The sequence below is a fragment of the Pristis pectinata genome, chromosome 13 (assembly GCF_009764475.1).
Source record: "Pristis pectinata isolate sPriPec2 chromosome 13, sPriPec2.1.pri, whole genome shotgun sequence".
Classification (NCBI taxonomy): Eukaryota; Metazoa; Chordata; class Chondrichthyes; order Rhinopristiformes; family Pristidae; genus Pristis; species Pristis pectinata.
Window position 1 is genome coordinate 15,649,712 of NC_067417.1, and position 19,318 is coordinate 15,669,029.

Sequence of the window (19,318 nt, forward strand, 5' to 3'; positions counted from 1 at the left end):
AAATTTGGGCACGTTAGAAAAATCCACAAAAAGTAGGCTTGGAGCACCGGAACATTTTAGTCAGCATGGCTCCTTTTCTCTGGTCTGAGCCATTAACGGTAATTTTTCTGATACTTGGGTTTACTTCTGTCCTACTGTATTTAGATGACAGTTAATTATCCTTAATGGGAATAAATTTGTGCACCAATGCTTATAAAGTTCATTTAGTGTCAAATCAACTGTTAACAGTGTAACTGGCAGCTTAAAATGGAATGTTCTGTTTAGAAACAAGCAGCTATTCATTACAGAAGTGAATTTTGCTAGCCAAAGTCAACTGGATTAAAAATGTGAAATTAGTAGACTGAAAATTACATTAATTTAGGCTGAGGAAAAAGAAGCAAACATTGAAATCTTTTCCCAAACAGCAAACAGAAAAATATACTGGAAACCGCATACCAATTTTTTTCTTTACTGCCCATATTTATGTCTGTGCTAAAGTAAATTTTAAACTCCTTCAGTAAATCAAATATCGTGCAGCCACTGTTTAAAATACTGTGCTGTATCACTGTAATAAAAATGGAGCTGTGTAAAGATATATACAGTATTGAATTGTCAGAATATTTAAGTCAATTAAAATGCAATTACCAGTAAGCAGATAATTACTTGTAAATGTTACACCAAATTATATTTCTCAGGGCATTTTGTTTTTCCTTCATTCTTTTTGTACAGCCAGCATTGAATGTGCCATCAAAAATCATACTTTATGTTTCTTATCTGGTTTGTTAAAATAGTGTCAGTCCTGTTTCCTTGGTATAACTGTTGTTCTGTTCAGTTACTATGAGACACTCTGTATTGATATGGGAGGAATAGCTTTCACTTTATTATCTCTAACTCTGACTAGGTTTAATAAGTCAGTTGACCTTTCCTTGTTCCAAGATTTAAATTCTTATTTTCACATCCTCACCAAGGTACTACATCAAATACCAGCTCATCTGTTTAATCACTTTATCTATCTCCTAAACTCCCAGTTCCGACTTTGTTTCTTGTGAACCCTAAGAACCCTAAGAACCCTAAATTTTTTCTCCTGAAACTTCTCATAATCACTGCAGCTCACCCTTTCATCCAAAGCAGCTCCCTGGCCCAAGACCTTACATCTACCGACATTCATGTCTGCAGCCACTATGATGACTCAACACTAACTCAATGACCCTCCTTGTGTCAGTGATACAAAATATTAAGCAAACAGCACTCATCTACATTCAAATAAAATAACCCCTATGACTTGTTAAGGACAGCTATAGATTATTTTTGGAAGTGGGGGTAGGGGTGGGTGTAAATTTTTAGGTTTTGATGTTAATTTTTTTTAAATAAGGACATACAATGTGTTTACGTACCTTTGTAGCAGAGGTTGTTCTTGCAACTTCCACCATAGCTGGGTGGGCACTCTGAACATGGACGACCATGCTTATATGGAGCTTCCCCAATCCAATTCCCCCTGGTTGATTAAAAAAAAAGCAAAGAACTTCAATGCAAATTTAGTTTACATAAACTAATCTCATTTAGTGCTTTGATTCTATTAGCCTTTGTCTCTAAAATAAAGGTCAAAGTAAACCAAATAAAAGCTCCAAAGTCTGACCAAGACTGGTAGCATCATGAAATACAATGCAGCAATCAACTAATTGGTCGCAGTAACAAATGTAAGAGAGCCTGCCATTTCTCTCACTCCTGACAGGTTTAAGTTGACAGGTGAGAAAAGCATCTCAATGGTTATCTAGAAATCGGTTGACTAATCCAAGCAAATGAAAAATGTACCCACACTTTAGCAAAAGGAGAGGGCAGAACTAATAAATAAATGGTGGTCTGCAGACAATTTCCTTCCTTCTATCTGATGGGAACCACTCATGCTGGGCCATAATAAGCAGCGCTGGTATTAGCTAAACTGCCATGAGTCATGTCAAAATAGATAGACACTGTGTAGGCATTCTACAGTATAAAATCTAAAAACAGTGAAATATACACATCTTCGAGCTTTAGAGTTTCATCCAAATGCCCAGAAAGTCTGCTAGTCCAGCACTGCCAAAGTTCCAAGGGTACAAGATTATCTGAATTTTACTGTGGATGTAAATCGTCATCAGGATTCACATAAAGTAGTAAGTTTACCTTCTCACATCTATTGCCTTGACCAGGTAGATCAAGCATTTAGCAACTTTAAACACTCTTAATGGCAAATACATTTGTTTCAATAAACAATTTGCCAATTACATTGAAAAAGAGTTAGACAAGAGCCAAAGACTCTGTGCTCCATTTATCAATTAACCGACAATAACATCCCCCCCCCCCCACAAAACAAAAGCAATAGTGATGATAAATAGCATACTTTGGTGAATAGTTACACACTAAATAGACAGCGTTCTCCCAGATTTCTCCCCACACGTTCATTCTTGCACAAACATTGACAGCACAGCCAACTCTGTTAGTTGTTGCCCACACCAACTGTGAAGAAATAAAAAAAAGAAAGCCCTTAAACAAAGTATCAGTGTTTAAGTATGCCTTTTGCTCATAATAGCTTAATGCTAACCAAGTAAAAATAAACACAGGTAATCTAACTTTTTAAAAATACAACTTAATTGACTACTAGCTTTTCTCATTCAAGCCAAAATTTGGTTTAATAAATTGCAACATAATCAACAGCATATAATCTCTAGTAAAGGAGGAAATGGGATGGGGGTCATTAAGAGTGCAAAGTTGTTACATAGGCTTAAGAAAGGAAAAGTAGTGAATTACTCTTTGATCTGAAGCCAAGCTAGTAACTGAATAGTTAATGATTAAATTGATGGGCAACTATCCGCAGATGTTTGCAAAAATTTAGGATAAAGGATTGGTGAAATATATCTTAAGGTGTATTTTGTAGTGTGTAACCCTGGGTAATTATAAAGTGAATTAAGGAAGAGCTAACTGCAAAGTACATTGATATTTGTACCAAAGTTTGTGTACAGCTCAATAGTCTGCCTAAATTTAGTTTCTAAATTTGTCTAAAAACAAGTCTTCACATCTCTCTGAGGCTCCCGAATATCCAAGGAATATTTGTTTTAAGATTTAATACTAAGATTCACCTGAAATTTACTGCAATTTCAAAACCTGTGTTCTTTAATGCAATGATTGCTTCAAAAAGGTCAAGCCAAGTTTCAACTTACAACGGAAGATGAAACTTCGCTTGTTTTAAACTAATATTTAGTGGCAACTAAATATTAATCACATTCTAATGATGGCTGGTTATCTATTTCAAATATTGACACTAAAATTACTGCCTAGAAAGAATTCTTGCTTGAATGCAGTCTGGAGATAGCAACATGTGTACATGTAGTTCTCTAGGGAGAACAGCTGTTGCCAGATGGACTGAATTTTAGAATCTCCTTCTCACTGTCCGTTGGCTTTGTATTCCATTTTCCACACTAACATATCACTTTCTTTACCCAACCATCTCAGATCAGGAACTGTTATTAAAGATAGTTAACAATTATTAAACAATACATACTGATGCACACACATTCAGCAGCATTTGTAAGCAGATTAAACATTATCATCAAGGAAAGGAAATTTGGATAATTGAGTATGCACTCACATTAAAAATGTTAATGTAATTCCCTGGGAAGCTTTAAACTGCTTCAGAATTGCTGTAATTATACAGAAACTAACAAATTGAAGTAGTCTAACACTGCCTCTTCAGTTTGATTTATGCTTTAACCAAAGTTTTATTCACCCAGCTTCAACTTCACATTACACCATTGCAGTGAACCCAAATCTGGTTTCCTATGCAAATATTTTAGCTTATCTCTATCACACACAATCCTTCTCCTCGCCTTCAGAAGTTTGACTATGTTTGTCAGAAGTGCTCCAATTGATTCTTGATCCCAAGCAAAATCCACATAGATTTTGCTCATCAGAACATACATTCAGTCAAGCTGCGAGGCATTTGTTTTGCGGCGCAATTTACTTACTTGGGTGTAATGGGTGCACATTGAACCAGAACATCTTTCAGGACACCAAGGACTGCACTCATGTGGATATGGGTAGGTGTAATCTTTGACTTCATCATACCATGCCTGCACATGTGAAGCTGGAGAACGATATCTGAAACCACAGAAACACCACTCTGTCACAGGCACTGCTTACAAATTGCATTATTTATGAATCAGTAACTCAAAGTGTGCCAATGAATTCTCTTTAATAAAAACATTGAGTAGTTTGCAGGGAAAGGATACCCAATCAATGGTAGGTCAATGGGCAACTGTAAATAACCACTTAGTGTTGATAAGTGACAAAAGAATGAAAGGGTAGTTGAGAGAGAATAAAGTAGCAACATTACAGGGATACAAGAGGGGAAATGGGATTGATAGGATTGCCTGCTGGGAGCTGGTATGGAATCAAAGGACCAAATGGCCTTTTTCTATGTCATATTAAGAGGCAGTTAAGAATCAGATGATACTGTTCCTGACTAATGAATTTACAAAAGCTATTCCAAACCTGGGTCCAGAAATCTATTACATGAGAAGTTCACTGAGATGTGACAAAATATGGAAGATCTGGGGATAGAAACTGTGTGTAGCAGAGGGTGGTGGGGACGTGGAATGAATTGACAGAGAAAGTGGTAGAGGCGGATACAATTACAATGTTTAAAGGACATTTAGACAGGTGGTTAGAGAAGGTTTAGAGGGATATGGGCCAAACACAGGCAAATGGGACTAGCTCAGGTAGATCACTTAGTCAGTATGGATGAGTTGGGCTGAAGGGCCTGTTGCTCTGCTGTATAACTCTATGATTCAGATTTTACAATGTATATCTTAATAATGAAACACAAGTTGCACTAGCATAGAGGTTGCTTTCCCTTTTGGGAATCTCAAATCTTAAGAAAATACTTTTCTTGGGTTTAAGATATATTTATATTTTCCTCAATGAGCTTTATGTCAATGTCAATAATGATAAATAAATCAAGTCAAGTTTTGAACCCCTATTTGTTCAATTAATAACATACTGTGTTATACCATTTCATTGTATCAACTAAAATTTTATAAAATATGAAGGAACATGTAAATACAGATTTAATTAGTAGTGGTTTGGAAAATAAAAGTCAAATTCCACAAAGCTTAATTTTATTTGATGAACACACTGATGTAAAAGTCACACCAGTGTACAAGTTCCGCCTGTTTTAAACCCCTTCTAAACATAGACTTTTACATTAGTTTTAATGCAGTTGAATACTGTAAAGTACAGATGATGGGGATGCAGAATGGAGCAGTTGGCAAACGCTACAAACCACGGATCTGGGAGAGGTAGATATGAGATGCTACTACTGCCCTCTCTGGTGAACAGCTTTAAATGCAGAATTACAAATTTACTAGTTTTTAAAATCATAAATGCAGATATCTCCAAGTTAATCTGAGATTATGACAAACTGTCCTGTTGTGGGAACAGGAAGGATGTACAGACATTAGACTTTTAAACTAGTTTAGATCAATCACTGGATAACATTTTTCCATACTGATTGCCTGAGGAGATCAGGAAGGAGTTTCCTAGATTTTTTCCCAAAATTGGCCTGGGCTTTATTGCCTCTATTAGAAAATCACAGTATTAGACAGGGTGAAAAGTGTACATATTAGCATGAACAAAGTAATCCATTATTATGGAACAGGTTGGGTGGAACAAAGGGTCTTTTCCACCCATTATTGCTTGTGTGGACACAAGAATATTGGAAGTAGGAGCAGGAGTTGGCCAGACTGCTTGCTCCTCCATCCAACATCATAGCTGAGATGACCATAACCACTGTCTTCTTTAATCCCCAGAAGCCTTGATTCCCCTGCAATATGGGGATATTAAAATAAACATCCTGTGATTGGCTTACCTTCCCCAGTGCACTGCCAGGTTCTGACCTATTGATTTGATTAGATGAGAAGGGCCATGATCCCAGACACACTGCTGGGCCCAGCTTTCAGCAGACCGTTCCAATTCATTATCCCACTCCTATAAAACAACATACCACACATAAAATTAGAAAGTGATGTACTGTTAAGGTAAAGCATCACAATTAAAGCATGAATTGTGTGTCAAATTTAGAAATGTAAAATAAAAACAGAAAATGATGGAGACACTCAGCAGGTCAGGCAACATCTATGGAAAGAGAAACAGAGTTAATGTTTCAGGTTAAAGATACCTCTGTTGCCCTTTGCCACTTTTACAGTTTCCAATTTCCTGGTCCCAATAAGCTCATCTTTACTAATGGACTGACAATCCTTTTACACCCCATCCCATTCTAGGCTGTTCTGAGAACCAATCGCTTCTTCTTTGAACAGAGGCCCAACCAGTTCCCTGCCTCCAACACACACATTTATCTGGTTGAAATATCCATCTCTCCCCCACCCTATCTTACTTTTCCAGTTCTCTTTCAAAGAAGTGGCCTGACCAGCTGAATGTTTCCAGCATCTACTGTTTTCATTACAATTACAACATTCCTTGTAATTGCCCATGCAGATGTATGTGACAATCTGTTTAATTATAGATGTTTCCATGTACTGCTTATACATACCATAAAAAATTTCCATTTAATGCTGTGAATTAAACAAGAAATACAGTAGCTTGAGGTGAGATGGTTACGTACATTCCCCTATCAGCCTGTCTGCAGGTTCCCTGCAACTGTTTTCTTTAAATTATGCAATCTAACATTTCCTTTGTAGACATTTTATGAAGACATTTTACTCAAGGATGAAAGGACAACTGAGAGGGACACACCATATTAATCATGGTTATCTAGGTTTCATTTTTTTTCATTACTATACTGAAACATAATAAATTGTTGTTTATACAAATACCTAAGTTTTTTTTCTTGTTCTGTAATTCATCACTTAAACCCAACTTCTTTGTGTTATAATCTCTCTACTGAAATGTCCCCAATCTATCAGAAACAGGGAGAACAGGAATCACAAGCAAATATTGGAAAGGTGTGCCATACAAAGGGATTTGATGGAAGACAAATATAAATGTGGTTTCTTCATACTTTGCCTTGCTTACTCCACTTGATCTGCTAAGATCTGCTACTCTGGACAAAATAGTGCAAGCCATTAATATGTTTTGGGAGGAGGTCAAACCAACCTCAGCAGAGCTTCAGGAACAGGACCCTCTTCCTCAAAGCCTTTGAACATTTTTAAAGTAGAGGTAGATAGGAATTTGATTAACAAGGTGATGAAAGGTTGCAGTGTGCAGATGAGAATGTGGAATTGGAGTCACAATCAGATTGGCCACGATCTTATTTAAGTGACAAAGCAGGCTTCAGGGGCCAAGTGGCCAACTCATAGAGTTGTATAGCATAGAAAGAGGCCCTTCAGCCAACTTGTCCACGCCGACCAAGTTGCCTACCTGAGCTGCCTGTGTTTAGCCCATATCCCTCTGAACCTTTCCTACCTCTGCTCCCAATTTATCTGACCAGTGCAAGTCAGGTTCTGATATGGGTACTAAAGGGCCATCCCAAGATAAAACGAAAAGCCAGATGGTTATGCTGAACTTCACACAAAACACAAGGAAACCTCATTTCTGACAAATGGTCATCCACCTGATAGTTAACAGTTTCTCTCTCCACAGATTCCACCTGACCTGCCAAATTTTATTTTGGATTTCCAGCCATTACAGTGCTTTGCTTTTTGATACATTTACTTTCCCCAAGTCTACCCTCTCACCCCATAAACACACACAAAGAATTCTTCACTAAAAATGAAATGATGGGACCTAAAATAACAAAAGGAAGATAGAGCAAAGTTACATTGAACAGATTGCCTTATTTCTTCAGTACAGATATATACAAGATGGGATCTTTTTTTATTTGTCTCTTCAGACCTCAGAATGTTCCAAAGCACCTCAAAGTCCACTGCAATACAATGGGAGCTCCGAGCACTCTGAGAGTGAGGCCTGTGATCATACAAACCTGGGCAGGTACTCACCATGTACTCCATGTTGGAGGATGAGGGATAGACCTGTCCCCGCAGGTGATTGTGAAGTTGCAAAGTCTCGTCTTTGTCGATCTGGGGGATGGCTCGCTTGTTCCTCGAAAGGACATATTCCAACAAACTTTCGACATGCGAGGCGTTGTGCAAAATCCCACAACTGGATTCCTGAGCCAGGCCAATTAAAATGGTGACAAAGGTCCAGGCGCAGACAGGGCTCATGGCTGAGAAATGGTGTGACCTTCAACAACCCACAGAAAAGGTTTATAAGACCTTAAGGGAACAACCTAGAACAGAGGTAACAAGTGGTCAGACTCACCTGCTGCTAGAATAGCTCCACCATGTGTCCTCAGGAGGAGACACCAGCTACGTCAATGCACTTTGGGGTCATGGAGCATGACTGATGTTGAATTACAGCCCAACTACTGTTGGGCACTCACATGGGAAGGATGACTGCACGTTCTGATGGAGCAGCAAGTGGTGGGATTTGCTCTGTAGGTTGGATGCATTGGCTGTTGCTATGCGAGGGCAGATTGTTGGTCGAGCATCAGTAAATACAGTCTCATTACTACTCCAAATACAACAGAGCCTATCGAGATGATTCCCGCCCGATCCTTCATGTGCATTGATTTTTTGCTTCGTACTCTCTATTTCTCTTACACAAATGTCGTGCCTCACACAATCCCTTCATTGCATCTCCCCTTGTAGCCACCCCCATCCCCACTCCTCCGAAAGAGCCTGAACATGTTAACACATCCCGCGGGACAAGAGGCTTGTTCCCTTAGAGACGAGCGAGGGTTGGCTGCATATCAGTGGGGGGTTAACGCGAGTTAATCGCTGGGAGGCACACTATGCTGTAATGGTCTTCTGGTCAAATCTTGTAGTAACACTTCTAGACTTTACAATCCGCTTGACAGCTGTAAATGCTTGAAAAGAGTGCACCTTATTGCAAACAGTCCAGTGTTTCCTTTCACTCACCTTGCAGCTGCAGCAGGAGGATCAAGAGAGCTTAACGTCCTCGCTGGAAGCTCTTCGGAGTACAGCAGGAGAGATGTGGAGTTGGAAGAGAGCTCGCACTCGATTTCAAGCGGACTCCTTTAACGCCGCTTCAGCAGCTGACTGGCGGAGCTGAGGTTCACGGCGCTCTCTACGACTCTGCAGCAGTCGGCTGCTGAATTTATATCTGGGAGCAGAAGGCTGGTCATATCCTGCGAAGTGATTTTGTTTGGCGCCGGACCTGGAGGTGACGCCATCAGAGTCGGGTCTCCGGCCGCTGCTACCCTGGTGCAGAGCGAGAGCCCAAACAAGTCTTTATTTGATAAGTTCAGTGGGTGGAGGGAATTTCCCCCTGCAATGCACTCACTCCCAATTTTTACTGATGCAGCAACAGGTTTGGAAACATCACGCCCGTGAACTTTCCCATCCAGACCACGAGACCATTTAAAACTTTCCTCGCAGTCGCTATTATGTTTGGAAATGTGTCCTCGCCGGGAAAGGGAGAGCAAACTCCGGCTGTAAACCCACCGCCCCCGAGTCGACTTCACTGCTGAGGCAAACACATCCCAATTAAACTGGGCGTCCTGGGTTTTGAGGGAGGGGAGTATTCAGGCAAAATCTGGAATGTAATAAACGATGGCTGCTGCAATTCTTTTGTCGATCTAATTAAATATGTTATTACTACAAGAAAACTCATTGTTTAACGGACTGATGCCAGTTTCTCACCGATCATTGAACAGCAAACTGAAAGTATGATTTCACTTATGTGCCTTGAAAGGATAATTACCATTCTGTTGGAGACTGCAGATACTGGAATTACCATTGTTTTGTTATTTTAAACAGTACATGAACATAGAACAGTACAGCACAGGAACAGGCCCTTCGGCCCATGATTTCTGTGCTAACCATGATGCCAATTTAATCCCATCTGCCCTGCACATGATCCATATCCCTCCATTCCCTGCCGTTCATGTGCCTGTCCAGATGCCTCTTAAATGTTGCTCTCGTATCGGCTTCTATTTTATATTCTCCGCCACTTCCCATGTAATTATACATGTAGAGTGATGGGTATTGACGTTTTGTTCAAGTTAGTTAAAAATGCGTAACTCCACATGGATAGATAAACAGATAGTCTATTCCAGGATCATTCTGATCACACAAGTAGATTTACTGAAGTAAACTTAATCGCATTGCACGGTTTTCCTTGTAACCGAAATCTTATTTATTCGTTCTTGCAACCAATTACGTTGTAACGGTTTAAATAATTAGATATTTTTTTGTTTCCTCAAATGCAGCTCTTGACTTAGTGAATACACCATCTACATGAAGGGACATGGGGGAGTTCAGAGGGCTGTTATTATGCCACTGACCTGCAGCGTTAACGTTTCTCCCTTCACAGATGCTGCTTGTCCTACTGAGTATTTCCATCATTTTTTTTGTGTGTTCATTTTCGACTTGGAGTATCCGCTGTATTTTGGACGAGGGAACGATGGTTCATTCTGCATTGATCTGATTACAACAAAGGATGCTCACGTTTAAGTAATGTGATCAATGTCACCATAATGAAATGCTTACTAGGCTGGTGCCACCTAATTATTAAACTTTGTAACAACAAATAACCAGCTAGAAGTATGATTTCACATAAGAGTCTTAAGTGTGTAATTACCATTCTGTCATACCTTTCAAACTTTCTAACTAACGTAAATGAAAAACAACCTTAGAATGATTTCACTTACTCCCAATATAATCACCACCCAGTGATAAATAGTGATGTTTAATGCACGTTAATCACGGAATATTTCTGGAACGTTTTACGAGTGAATATTATGTTTGGATCAAGAATTTTGTACAGTATGAGTGGTCGATAGTTAAACTTTGACATTTCATTTTCGCCTGGTTGGGTTTATTTCCAGTGCAAGCCCCTCGTTGAGCTGCCCTCTAGCGGTAACGTTAAATTCATGACTTCTTCACTCTGTAAAGACGTCTGTCTCTTAGCTACCTAACCTTTGGATGCTGTTTGTAACGGGTTTAAACAGGTAACCTCAAGCTTTTCTGATCGTTAATTCATCGGAGTTTAACCTCCTCTCCCTGAGATCAATCAATTTTGGGGTACAGGAACAAATATGTCATAAAATAAAAATGGAAAAAAAAAATGCTCATGTACTCCAAATCTGAAATAAAACAGAAAATGCTGGAAACACGCAGAAGACCAGGCAACACTGGTGGAGAAAGAATCAGCGTTAATATTACAGGTCAATGGCCTTTCAACACAACTGCATTAACTTGGAGACAAAACAAGTCTTACCTTACAAATCAATAGGGGAAATCTGCAATAGCATGGAAATGAGGTGTCTTTGCACATCACAGAGGCTGGTGGTTCTGATTAATAAAAAGGAGGAGATGAAGGAAACCTGAAGTTATGAAAGAAGAGAAGAAAAAATCTGCATGCTAGAAATATGAGATCAAACACAGGAATTCAGATTTGGAGTAGGTCATTTGGCCCCTTGATCCTTCTCCGTCATTCAATCAAATATTGGCTGATCTGATTGTTACCTCAAATCTGCATTCCCACCAACCCCCCGTAATAAATCACACCTGGAAAACCAGATTTTCTGAAATGGTTGAATTCATTAATAAATAAAAACAGTAAATGTTAGAAACACTCGACAGATCATGCAACATCGGTGGAAAGAGAAACCTTAGTGTTTCATCTGGACCTGAAATATTAATTCTGTTTCTCGTGTTTTCAGATGCTTCTTGACCTGCTGAATGTTTACAGCACCTTCTGTTTTTAGTTTGGGTTTCCAGTATCTATGTTTTTTCTGAGTTTCATTTACCATTGAATTCAATGTTGATGTGCAGTCAAGGTTTAACTCTGCTGGATCTTGTGATGCAAGAAAACTAGATTTTATTTATAATTATTCCATGGGGAAAGAACAGGAGGGGGAGGGGTGTGTTAATTGTTTAGCTGTTTCCAAGATCCAGCACAATACATAGGGTGTTCCCTTGTGCTGCAATATCATGAATATGATACCATGAATCTCTGTCCTACTGTCACTGATTGACTGACAGGTCCAAGTACAGGTGCACCCATTGATACTTTCATCGTGGGGCCAGGCGGTCAGCTCGATACTTTGATCAGATTTGTTTCTCCTGTCATTAGGTTGCAATAATAAAATTATCAAGAGCTATCATATTCACAAAAATGTCTCAATAAATAGGACCAAATCCCATTTCATATAGGTCACAATCTACTGTTGTGGTTACTTTATTAATTAAAATACATTTTTAATAGTTCCTTCCAATTTGGTGTAATTCACTTACTTTTCTGATCTAAATTTATAAACTAAAGTTAGTAAAACAATTGGGATCAGCCTATGAGACATTTGAAAAGATTTGAAATGGCAAAATTTATCTGTTAGAAATGGGGATACTTCTGAATAATTAGCTTTTTATATTAATCTTTGAAAATGCACATTTTTATAAATTTTTCAGAAGGTATTCGCTTTGTGCTGTTGGGGAGGAGTTTTTCAATTGTACACCCAGCAACAATGAAAGAACAGAAACATAGTTCCAAATCTCAATTGTGTGTGACCTGGATTGGAGCTGGTGAGTGGTGGGGTTCCCATGCACCTACTGTCCTTGCCCTTCACGGTGGTATTGGTGATGGGTTTGGGAGCACTGTCATGAGTAGATCAACAGAAGAGGGTACAGAAGAGGCACTTTCTGATAGAAGTATGTGAAATTATGAGAAGCGTGTATAGGGTAGACAGTCTTTTTCCCAAACTAGAAGTCATAGGTTTAAGGTGAGAGGGGGAAAGTTTAAAGGAGATGTGTGAGGAAAGTTTTTTTTAAAAACACAGAGAATGGTAGGTGCTTGGAAAGTACTGCCAGGGGAAGTAGTAGAAGCAGATACAAAAGCAATGTTTAAGAAGCATTAGACAGACACGTAAGCAGGCAGGGAATAGAAGGATACAGACCACGTGCAGGCAGATGGGATTAGTTTGATTGGCATCATAGTCAGTGAAGACATGGTGGGCTGAAGGGCCTGTTCCTGTGCTGTACTATTCTAACTGCAGTGCATTTATAAATGTACACACAGCAGGGACTGTGCGCTGGTGGTGGAGGGAATGAATAGCTTATCTATCTATCGGGAGTCCTGTTGTCCTTGATGTTGCTGAGTTTCTTAAGCTGAACTCATACAGGCAAGTGGATTCATGCTCCTGTCTTGTTCAGTGTGATGGTGAGAAGGCTCTCTGGTGTCAGGAGTCATTCACCCCAGGATACACAGCCTCTGGTCTGCTCTGGCCCAGCTGAGTTTTTGATCAATGGTGACCCCCAAGGATATTGACAATGGTGGGGTTGGAGGGCGCAGGGACGCAGTGATGATAATGCCTTTGAATGCCAGCGTTGGTGGTTACACTGTCCCTTGTTGCCTGCCAATTCTGTGGCAGCAATTTTATTTGTCATTCATCAGCCATGCCTGAATCTTGTCTAGGTCTAATCTAAACTAATCCCATCTGTCTGCACCTGGTCTATATCCCTCCATTCCCTGCCTGTTCATGTATCTATCCAAATGCCTCTTAAACATCGCTATCGTATTTGCCTGCATCGCCTCCCATGCCAGTGCGTTCTAGGCACCTACCACTACCTGTGTAAAAAACCTGCAGATGATAGACCTTTAACAACCACAACTACCTTCTTTTATGCGATGTATATCTCTAATTGCTAGAGTGTTTTCCCCTTGATACCTATTGGCTTCAGTTTTACCAGGGCTGCTTGTTATTTGATGTCAAGCATTCTCTCCTCACCTCTGGAATTCAGCCTGCTGGTCAATATTTCGACCAAGGTTGTGATGACCAAGGGTGCCTGATAGTAGGTTTTTGGTAAGTGTTGCTTGATTTCAATGTTGGTGACACCTTCCATCACTTTGCTAATTAGAATAGATCGAGTGGGCAGTAACTAACTGGATAGAATTTGTCCTGCCTTTTGGGAACAGGACATGCCTTGGCAATTTGCCACATTGTTATGTAGATGCCAGTATTGCATCTTCATGGGAACAGCTTGGCTAAGGGCAATTAGGTCATCAGGTTGCTAAAGCAGAAGATTAGAAGAATGAAAGAAGATGATGTGGTAGACAGCATGCAGTCTGAGTGGTTCTTCATCAGTGTTACTGCATCCACTCTGGTTGGAAGTTTATGGCTTTATCAATTTAAACAATGCTGGGAACACTCAGCTCTATCTCACCACTACCTCTGTCTACCCTTCAATGCCTCTAACTTCTCAACTGATTGTCCCACAGAGTACTGAATGAGCAGAAAATTCCTTCAATTAAATATTATGGCAACCAAAACTCAGCCAAATCTCTATTGCTTCATCACAACTCCATCCTAGCAACCGTCCAAGGCTGAACCAGCCTTTACAATCCTGATGTCATTTTTAGTATAGGGATAAGCATCCAACCAGGTATCTGCTCCGTCACTAAAACAGTTTATTTCTATGTCCATAACATCACCCGACTCAGCTCACCACTGAAATTCTGATTCATGCCTTTGTCACCTCTGGAATGATTATTCATCCCTAACCAATCTGCTTTCTTCTATTCTCTGTAAACTTAAGGTCTTTGAACCTTCATTCCAGTTTGTTCCAAGTCCCCACCAACACTTCAGTCCTGCAAATCTGATGACTGCACAGGACCGAGATTGATTTGACACATATAATTTGTACGCAACTACCATCCATTTATTGCATTGTTCTGGAGAATTATCCTGCTTTCATTGGGAGAATTTGTTGTGGTTTCTGTCAAGTTTATTCTCTAAGCTTTAAAGAGATTCATTTTTCTGAGGAGCCAGCCTGTGGTACAGCCGAAGTCAGTTGCTTCCTTCTAACTGGCACAGCAATGTTAATAAAAGCAAAAAAGGAAGTAGTGTTTGAAACATTATAGTTTAAAAAAAGCCTTTAAACCAAATGTAAAATGGATTCTGCATGGAACTCAAAATATTTTTGGCAATAGAAGTGATTGAGAGATGTTGTGAAATGGGAAATAAGAAAGGTAATCAATCACAAGGATGAATTTGTTGCTCCAAATTCCTTTCTACTGTCACCAGAAGTGCCTGTTTTTATGTTAACTGTGCATGACCTCACTTGCTAGCATTAAGTGCTTCCACCTGGAACTAGTCTTTCTTATTTACAAAAGTTGAAACTTTTAGCACGAACATATTATTCCAATAATTTAATTGGTCGAGGGTTCAATTATAGTGAACCATGAAGAATGATAATTTAGAATGAAAAACTACAGGCTGTGCATACTGGAAACGCAAAATAAGAATGGAAAATGCTGCAAATACTCAGCAGGTCAGGGAGCATCAAAGGAGGGCAAAACATTTCAATTTTGTTGAAAGATGTGAAATGTTAACTGTTTCTCTCTTCACAGATGATCCACAAGTGACAACATTATTTCTAATAAATTTTAAATATTCCTCAATTGAAAAGACTTATTTGTTTCCTGTGCTCATTTGGAAGTGAATATATCTGTATTTCAGCCAAAGCCAAAGCCAAAAACCAATGGTAGACCAAGTTCAACCGTGCAAAGCACAAACTACCTTTGATTCATCATTTAAATCTAAGTTTAATACAATGTTAGTAAAAGTCTAATCAACAACACCCAGGCCTCTCTAATCTCACCACAGCTCAATGAGCAGAAAATATTGTTTTGAATTCAAAATTAATTTCCAAATAGAATTCAAATTTTAGTATCAGAGTGCAACACAGATATATGAAGTGTTAGTTATTTATCACGAGGGCCTGCAAAATTTTCCATAAATAGCCCAATATGATGCAGCTTTACTCAAGAACTGATTAACAAAAATAAGTGGCACTATTAGAGGTTACAATATCAGAGATGAAAAACACTATGACACTGGAGGAACTAGATTCCAGCATCTGCAGTCCTTTGATTCTCTTACAATATCATAGGATTCTCCCATTGAACTAATAAATATTCACACAATATTAAGTCCAGAAGGTGTGCTGAGGTAGCAAGTGATCTCAACCAGAGCATAAGGTTTATTTGACCTTGGCATCCAAGGCTAGAGAGGAACAGTGTGTACTTTTGTTTTAAATTCAAGGATGTAGACAATGCTAGTAAGGTAAATATGTTGTGCCCAATTTTTCTCTAGAATATGGTGGTGGGCTCCCATCTTGACAAATAGGTGGCTTGTAAGGCCACTTAAAAGGGGAGCAGTTAAAAGTCAACCATCTATTTCTATGTCACCAAGCAATGACTGCAGAGTTTTGTCCCTAAAAGACACGAGTGGAGCAGTAGATGTTTACAATGATTCAGCACCCATTGTACCTTCTACTCATGCTTACCTCTACCCCAGCTGAAATTTATTGCTAACTCAATCCATCAGGATGGAACTAGAAATTTTTTGGTCTGAATTCGATCACTGACACCATTACAGATGTTAGCTTTTTAAAAAAAAATTCAAATCTATATAATTAACTAAATTTAAAGTCCTCGGCTGCCGTTGTGGAATTTGAACTCAAGTTTCCAGATCATTAAATCAGGGATCTGGATTACTACTCCATTGATTTAACCACTTTTTTCCTATACCAAGTATTCCATTGCATTCCATCTGTTCATTTGTAATTGAAATCTAGGAAATTTCCCAGGGAGTAAATGCATACTTACAGTGGAGCTATCTGCTGAAACTTTAAAGTCTAGATGAAAACATCAAAAGTGGGTATTTAGGAAGAAAGAAAAATATTTTGGATTTACTTTGATTTAGAAATTATTCTTAGTCAGTCTTCAAATTCTAATGGATTTATATAGAAACTAAATTTTTTCATTGCAGTGAACATGACATTCCTTCATTTGACTAAGTATTTGGTTCCAAGCAGGCACAGTTGTTTGTCTCCCATCCTTTGCAAAAGCTCTTCCTGAAGGTTTAACCATTTGTTATGGTTTGAACCATTTAAAATTGCTGACACAGGAGACTGCAAATGCTGATGGCATAATGATAGAAAACAGGGTGGATGAAAATGTAAGATTACAAAATATTAATAAGTTTAGCAAAAGTGGCAAATGAATTTCAATGTAGCTATGAGCTCATCTGATATCCACCAAAAATAATAAATCACCCTATAAGAGCAAAAAGCACAGGTCCAAAGCAGTTTAGTTGCAAACGTATGCAGATTAAGACGTCACTGATATGATAGATACCCAAACAACAATGAGGTTCTTAAAATGCCAACCTTTGTATCAGGACAACAAAGATTAGAAGTTGATCAACAACTCAGTGCCTTGGTTGGACCACAGCTGGTATGTACAGTTTTGGTCACCATATTCAGTAAGAACATACTGACACTGAAGGGAGTGCTGAAGATTTACCAGAATTTTGCCTGGACTCCATTGGTTCAATTGTGGAGAAGATATTTTGCAAATTAGAGTTTATCATATGGAATTAAGATTATGGGAATATATGTTCTTAAAACATTAAGATTCAAAATAGCTCTATAGTAATATAAGATATTATGAGGAGATGATAGGGTAAATCAAAACAAACTATTTCTGCTGGTTTGGGAACCTAAGGCTAATAAGGTAATCTAAGGCTAATAAAGCCTGGCCTTTCAGGAGTGAGACAAGGAAAGTTTTATCTACAAAGAGTGATAGCAATTCTATAAAAGGCAGTTGATACTAGATCCACTATTCAATTTAAAACAGATTCTGTTAAGTAAATTATTTTGGAAACATCTCCATTCTATTTGCACGAGTGACTGAGCTTCCACTCATATTTTACTTGAGGTATCCATCCCATTCCAACCTCTGTCTTTGGCCTCCGACATTGTTCCAACCAAGCTCAATTTCAGCTTAACGTACTGCACCTCAATCTCTGACTAGTTACATTTCAGTCTTCAGGACTCAATATTGAATTTAAAAATTTCAGATAATCAGTCATTTCAGTCTGCTTTCTCACATCTGCACCACATGTTTTTGTTCCCTCACTCCTCTCCTGGTATTTCAGATTTCAGTCATGTCCCTTCTAGTTACACCTTCCCCTCACAAAACTTACATTATTTACTAGCCTTTCCCACATCCTTTCATGTGCTACCAGCACCACTTGTATCTTTTAATCTCTCCTGGTCTCCATCGTTTCTCTCAAGATACAAGAGACTACGAATGCTGAAATTTGGAGCAAAAAAAAACAAACTGCTGGAGGAACTCAACAGGTTAGGCAGTATCTGTGAAGGGAAATACACAGTTGACATTTCAGGTCATTTACCTTTTGTTTTCTCTGTCTCTATCTCCCTTTCTCTGCAGCTTAAAACTTGTTTCACTCTTAACTGTTCCCAGTTCTGATAAAAAGTCAGGAATCTGAAAGATTTCCTCTTTCTTTCTCAAGAGATGCTGCCTGACCTGCTGAGTATTTCCACCATTTTGTATTCTTATTTCACATTTTTAGCATCTGCAGTAGTTTGCTTTTGAATATGTTAAGGGAATTGGGCAAGGGCTCCATAAGAAGTTTGGTCACAAATCAGCCACAAGCTCATTAAATGGGGAAACAGGCTTGAAGAGCTACAGAACATATTCCTGTTCCTAAGCCTATATTTATAAAACTATGGATTGTGGATGCTCTTACTGTCAATAATTTTGTTTAGGCTTCTTCTCATTTCCGTTCATTACATTTCATCTGCCATATATCTACCCATTTCACCAGCCTGCTGAAGCTTTCTACTGACCATCAATATATTTCCAGTCCTTGTCATAAAATCTGAAACTATCCACCCACAGACAAGTCTAGGTTTTACAAATACAGGTGACCCCCACATTATGGCTATTCACATTACGGAAACTTGCCCTTACAGAATTCACAAATCACTACCCAAAAACTCAAGATACAGAATAAAATTTGCTATCATGAAATTTGAGTGAAAAATAAGTAAATAATTCAACATTTTTTCATCGCATTTCTTGATGCACGTAAAGGTGACACAGCTTTGCAATATGAAAAATCACGATATGTACTGTTTTCTAGGATTGCAATCCCACATTCCCCCTCCCCACCCCAAAAATGCAGGGGGTTGCCTGTTTATCCATATGTGCAGTTGTCCAAAAAGTCACCACTGTAGGGGAGGGGACATCACTGCATACATCCCTCCAGACTGTAAAAGATCCATTCACAGCACTGTGTTCTGTCTGTTAGCCAAATTCACACTCATGCCGCTACCGCCCCTCGATCCCATGGGCTTTATGGTTTCATTAAAAAAAAAGCATAAAATGCAAATATCAACAACACAACTCCTTATAACTCAAGCAAGTTAAAGCCAAATGATACACAATGCAGGATTTATCT

At 38.9% G+C, this 19,318-nt stretch overlaps 1 protein-coding gene across 3 annotated transcripts in view; it reads right to left on the minus strand.

The window, feature by feature from the left end:
- The window catches only part of crispld2 (cysteine-rich secretory protein LCCL domain containing 2), a 33,882-nt gene extending 24,345 nt beyond the window's left edge, over positions 1-9,537 (minus strand). The window contains exons 1-6 of one of the 3 annotated variants that reach the window (XM_052028557.1): positions 8,946-9,537; positions 7,965-8,208; positions 5,879-5,997; positions 3,978-4,110; positions 2,357-2,472; positions 1,374-1,474 (exon numbers count right to left, since the gene is read on the minus strand). In XM_052028557.1, the coding sequence (XP_051884517.1) occupies positions 1,374-1,474; positions 2,357-2,472; positions 3,978-4,110; positions 5,879-5,997; positions 7,965-8,189 (694 nt within the window). In that variant the 5' untranslated portion in view covers positions 8,190-8,208; positions 8,946-9,537. Of the gene's footprint in view, positions 1-1,373; positions 1,475-2,356; positions 2,473-3,977; positions 4,111-5,878; positions 5,998-7,964; positions 8,255-8,286; positions 8,308-8,945 lie in introns of those variants that run through there. The other 2 variants (XM_052028555.1, XM_052028558.1) reach the window with 2 other exon arrangements.
- Between the last annotated feature and the right edge of the window lie 9,781 nt (positions 9,538-19,318).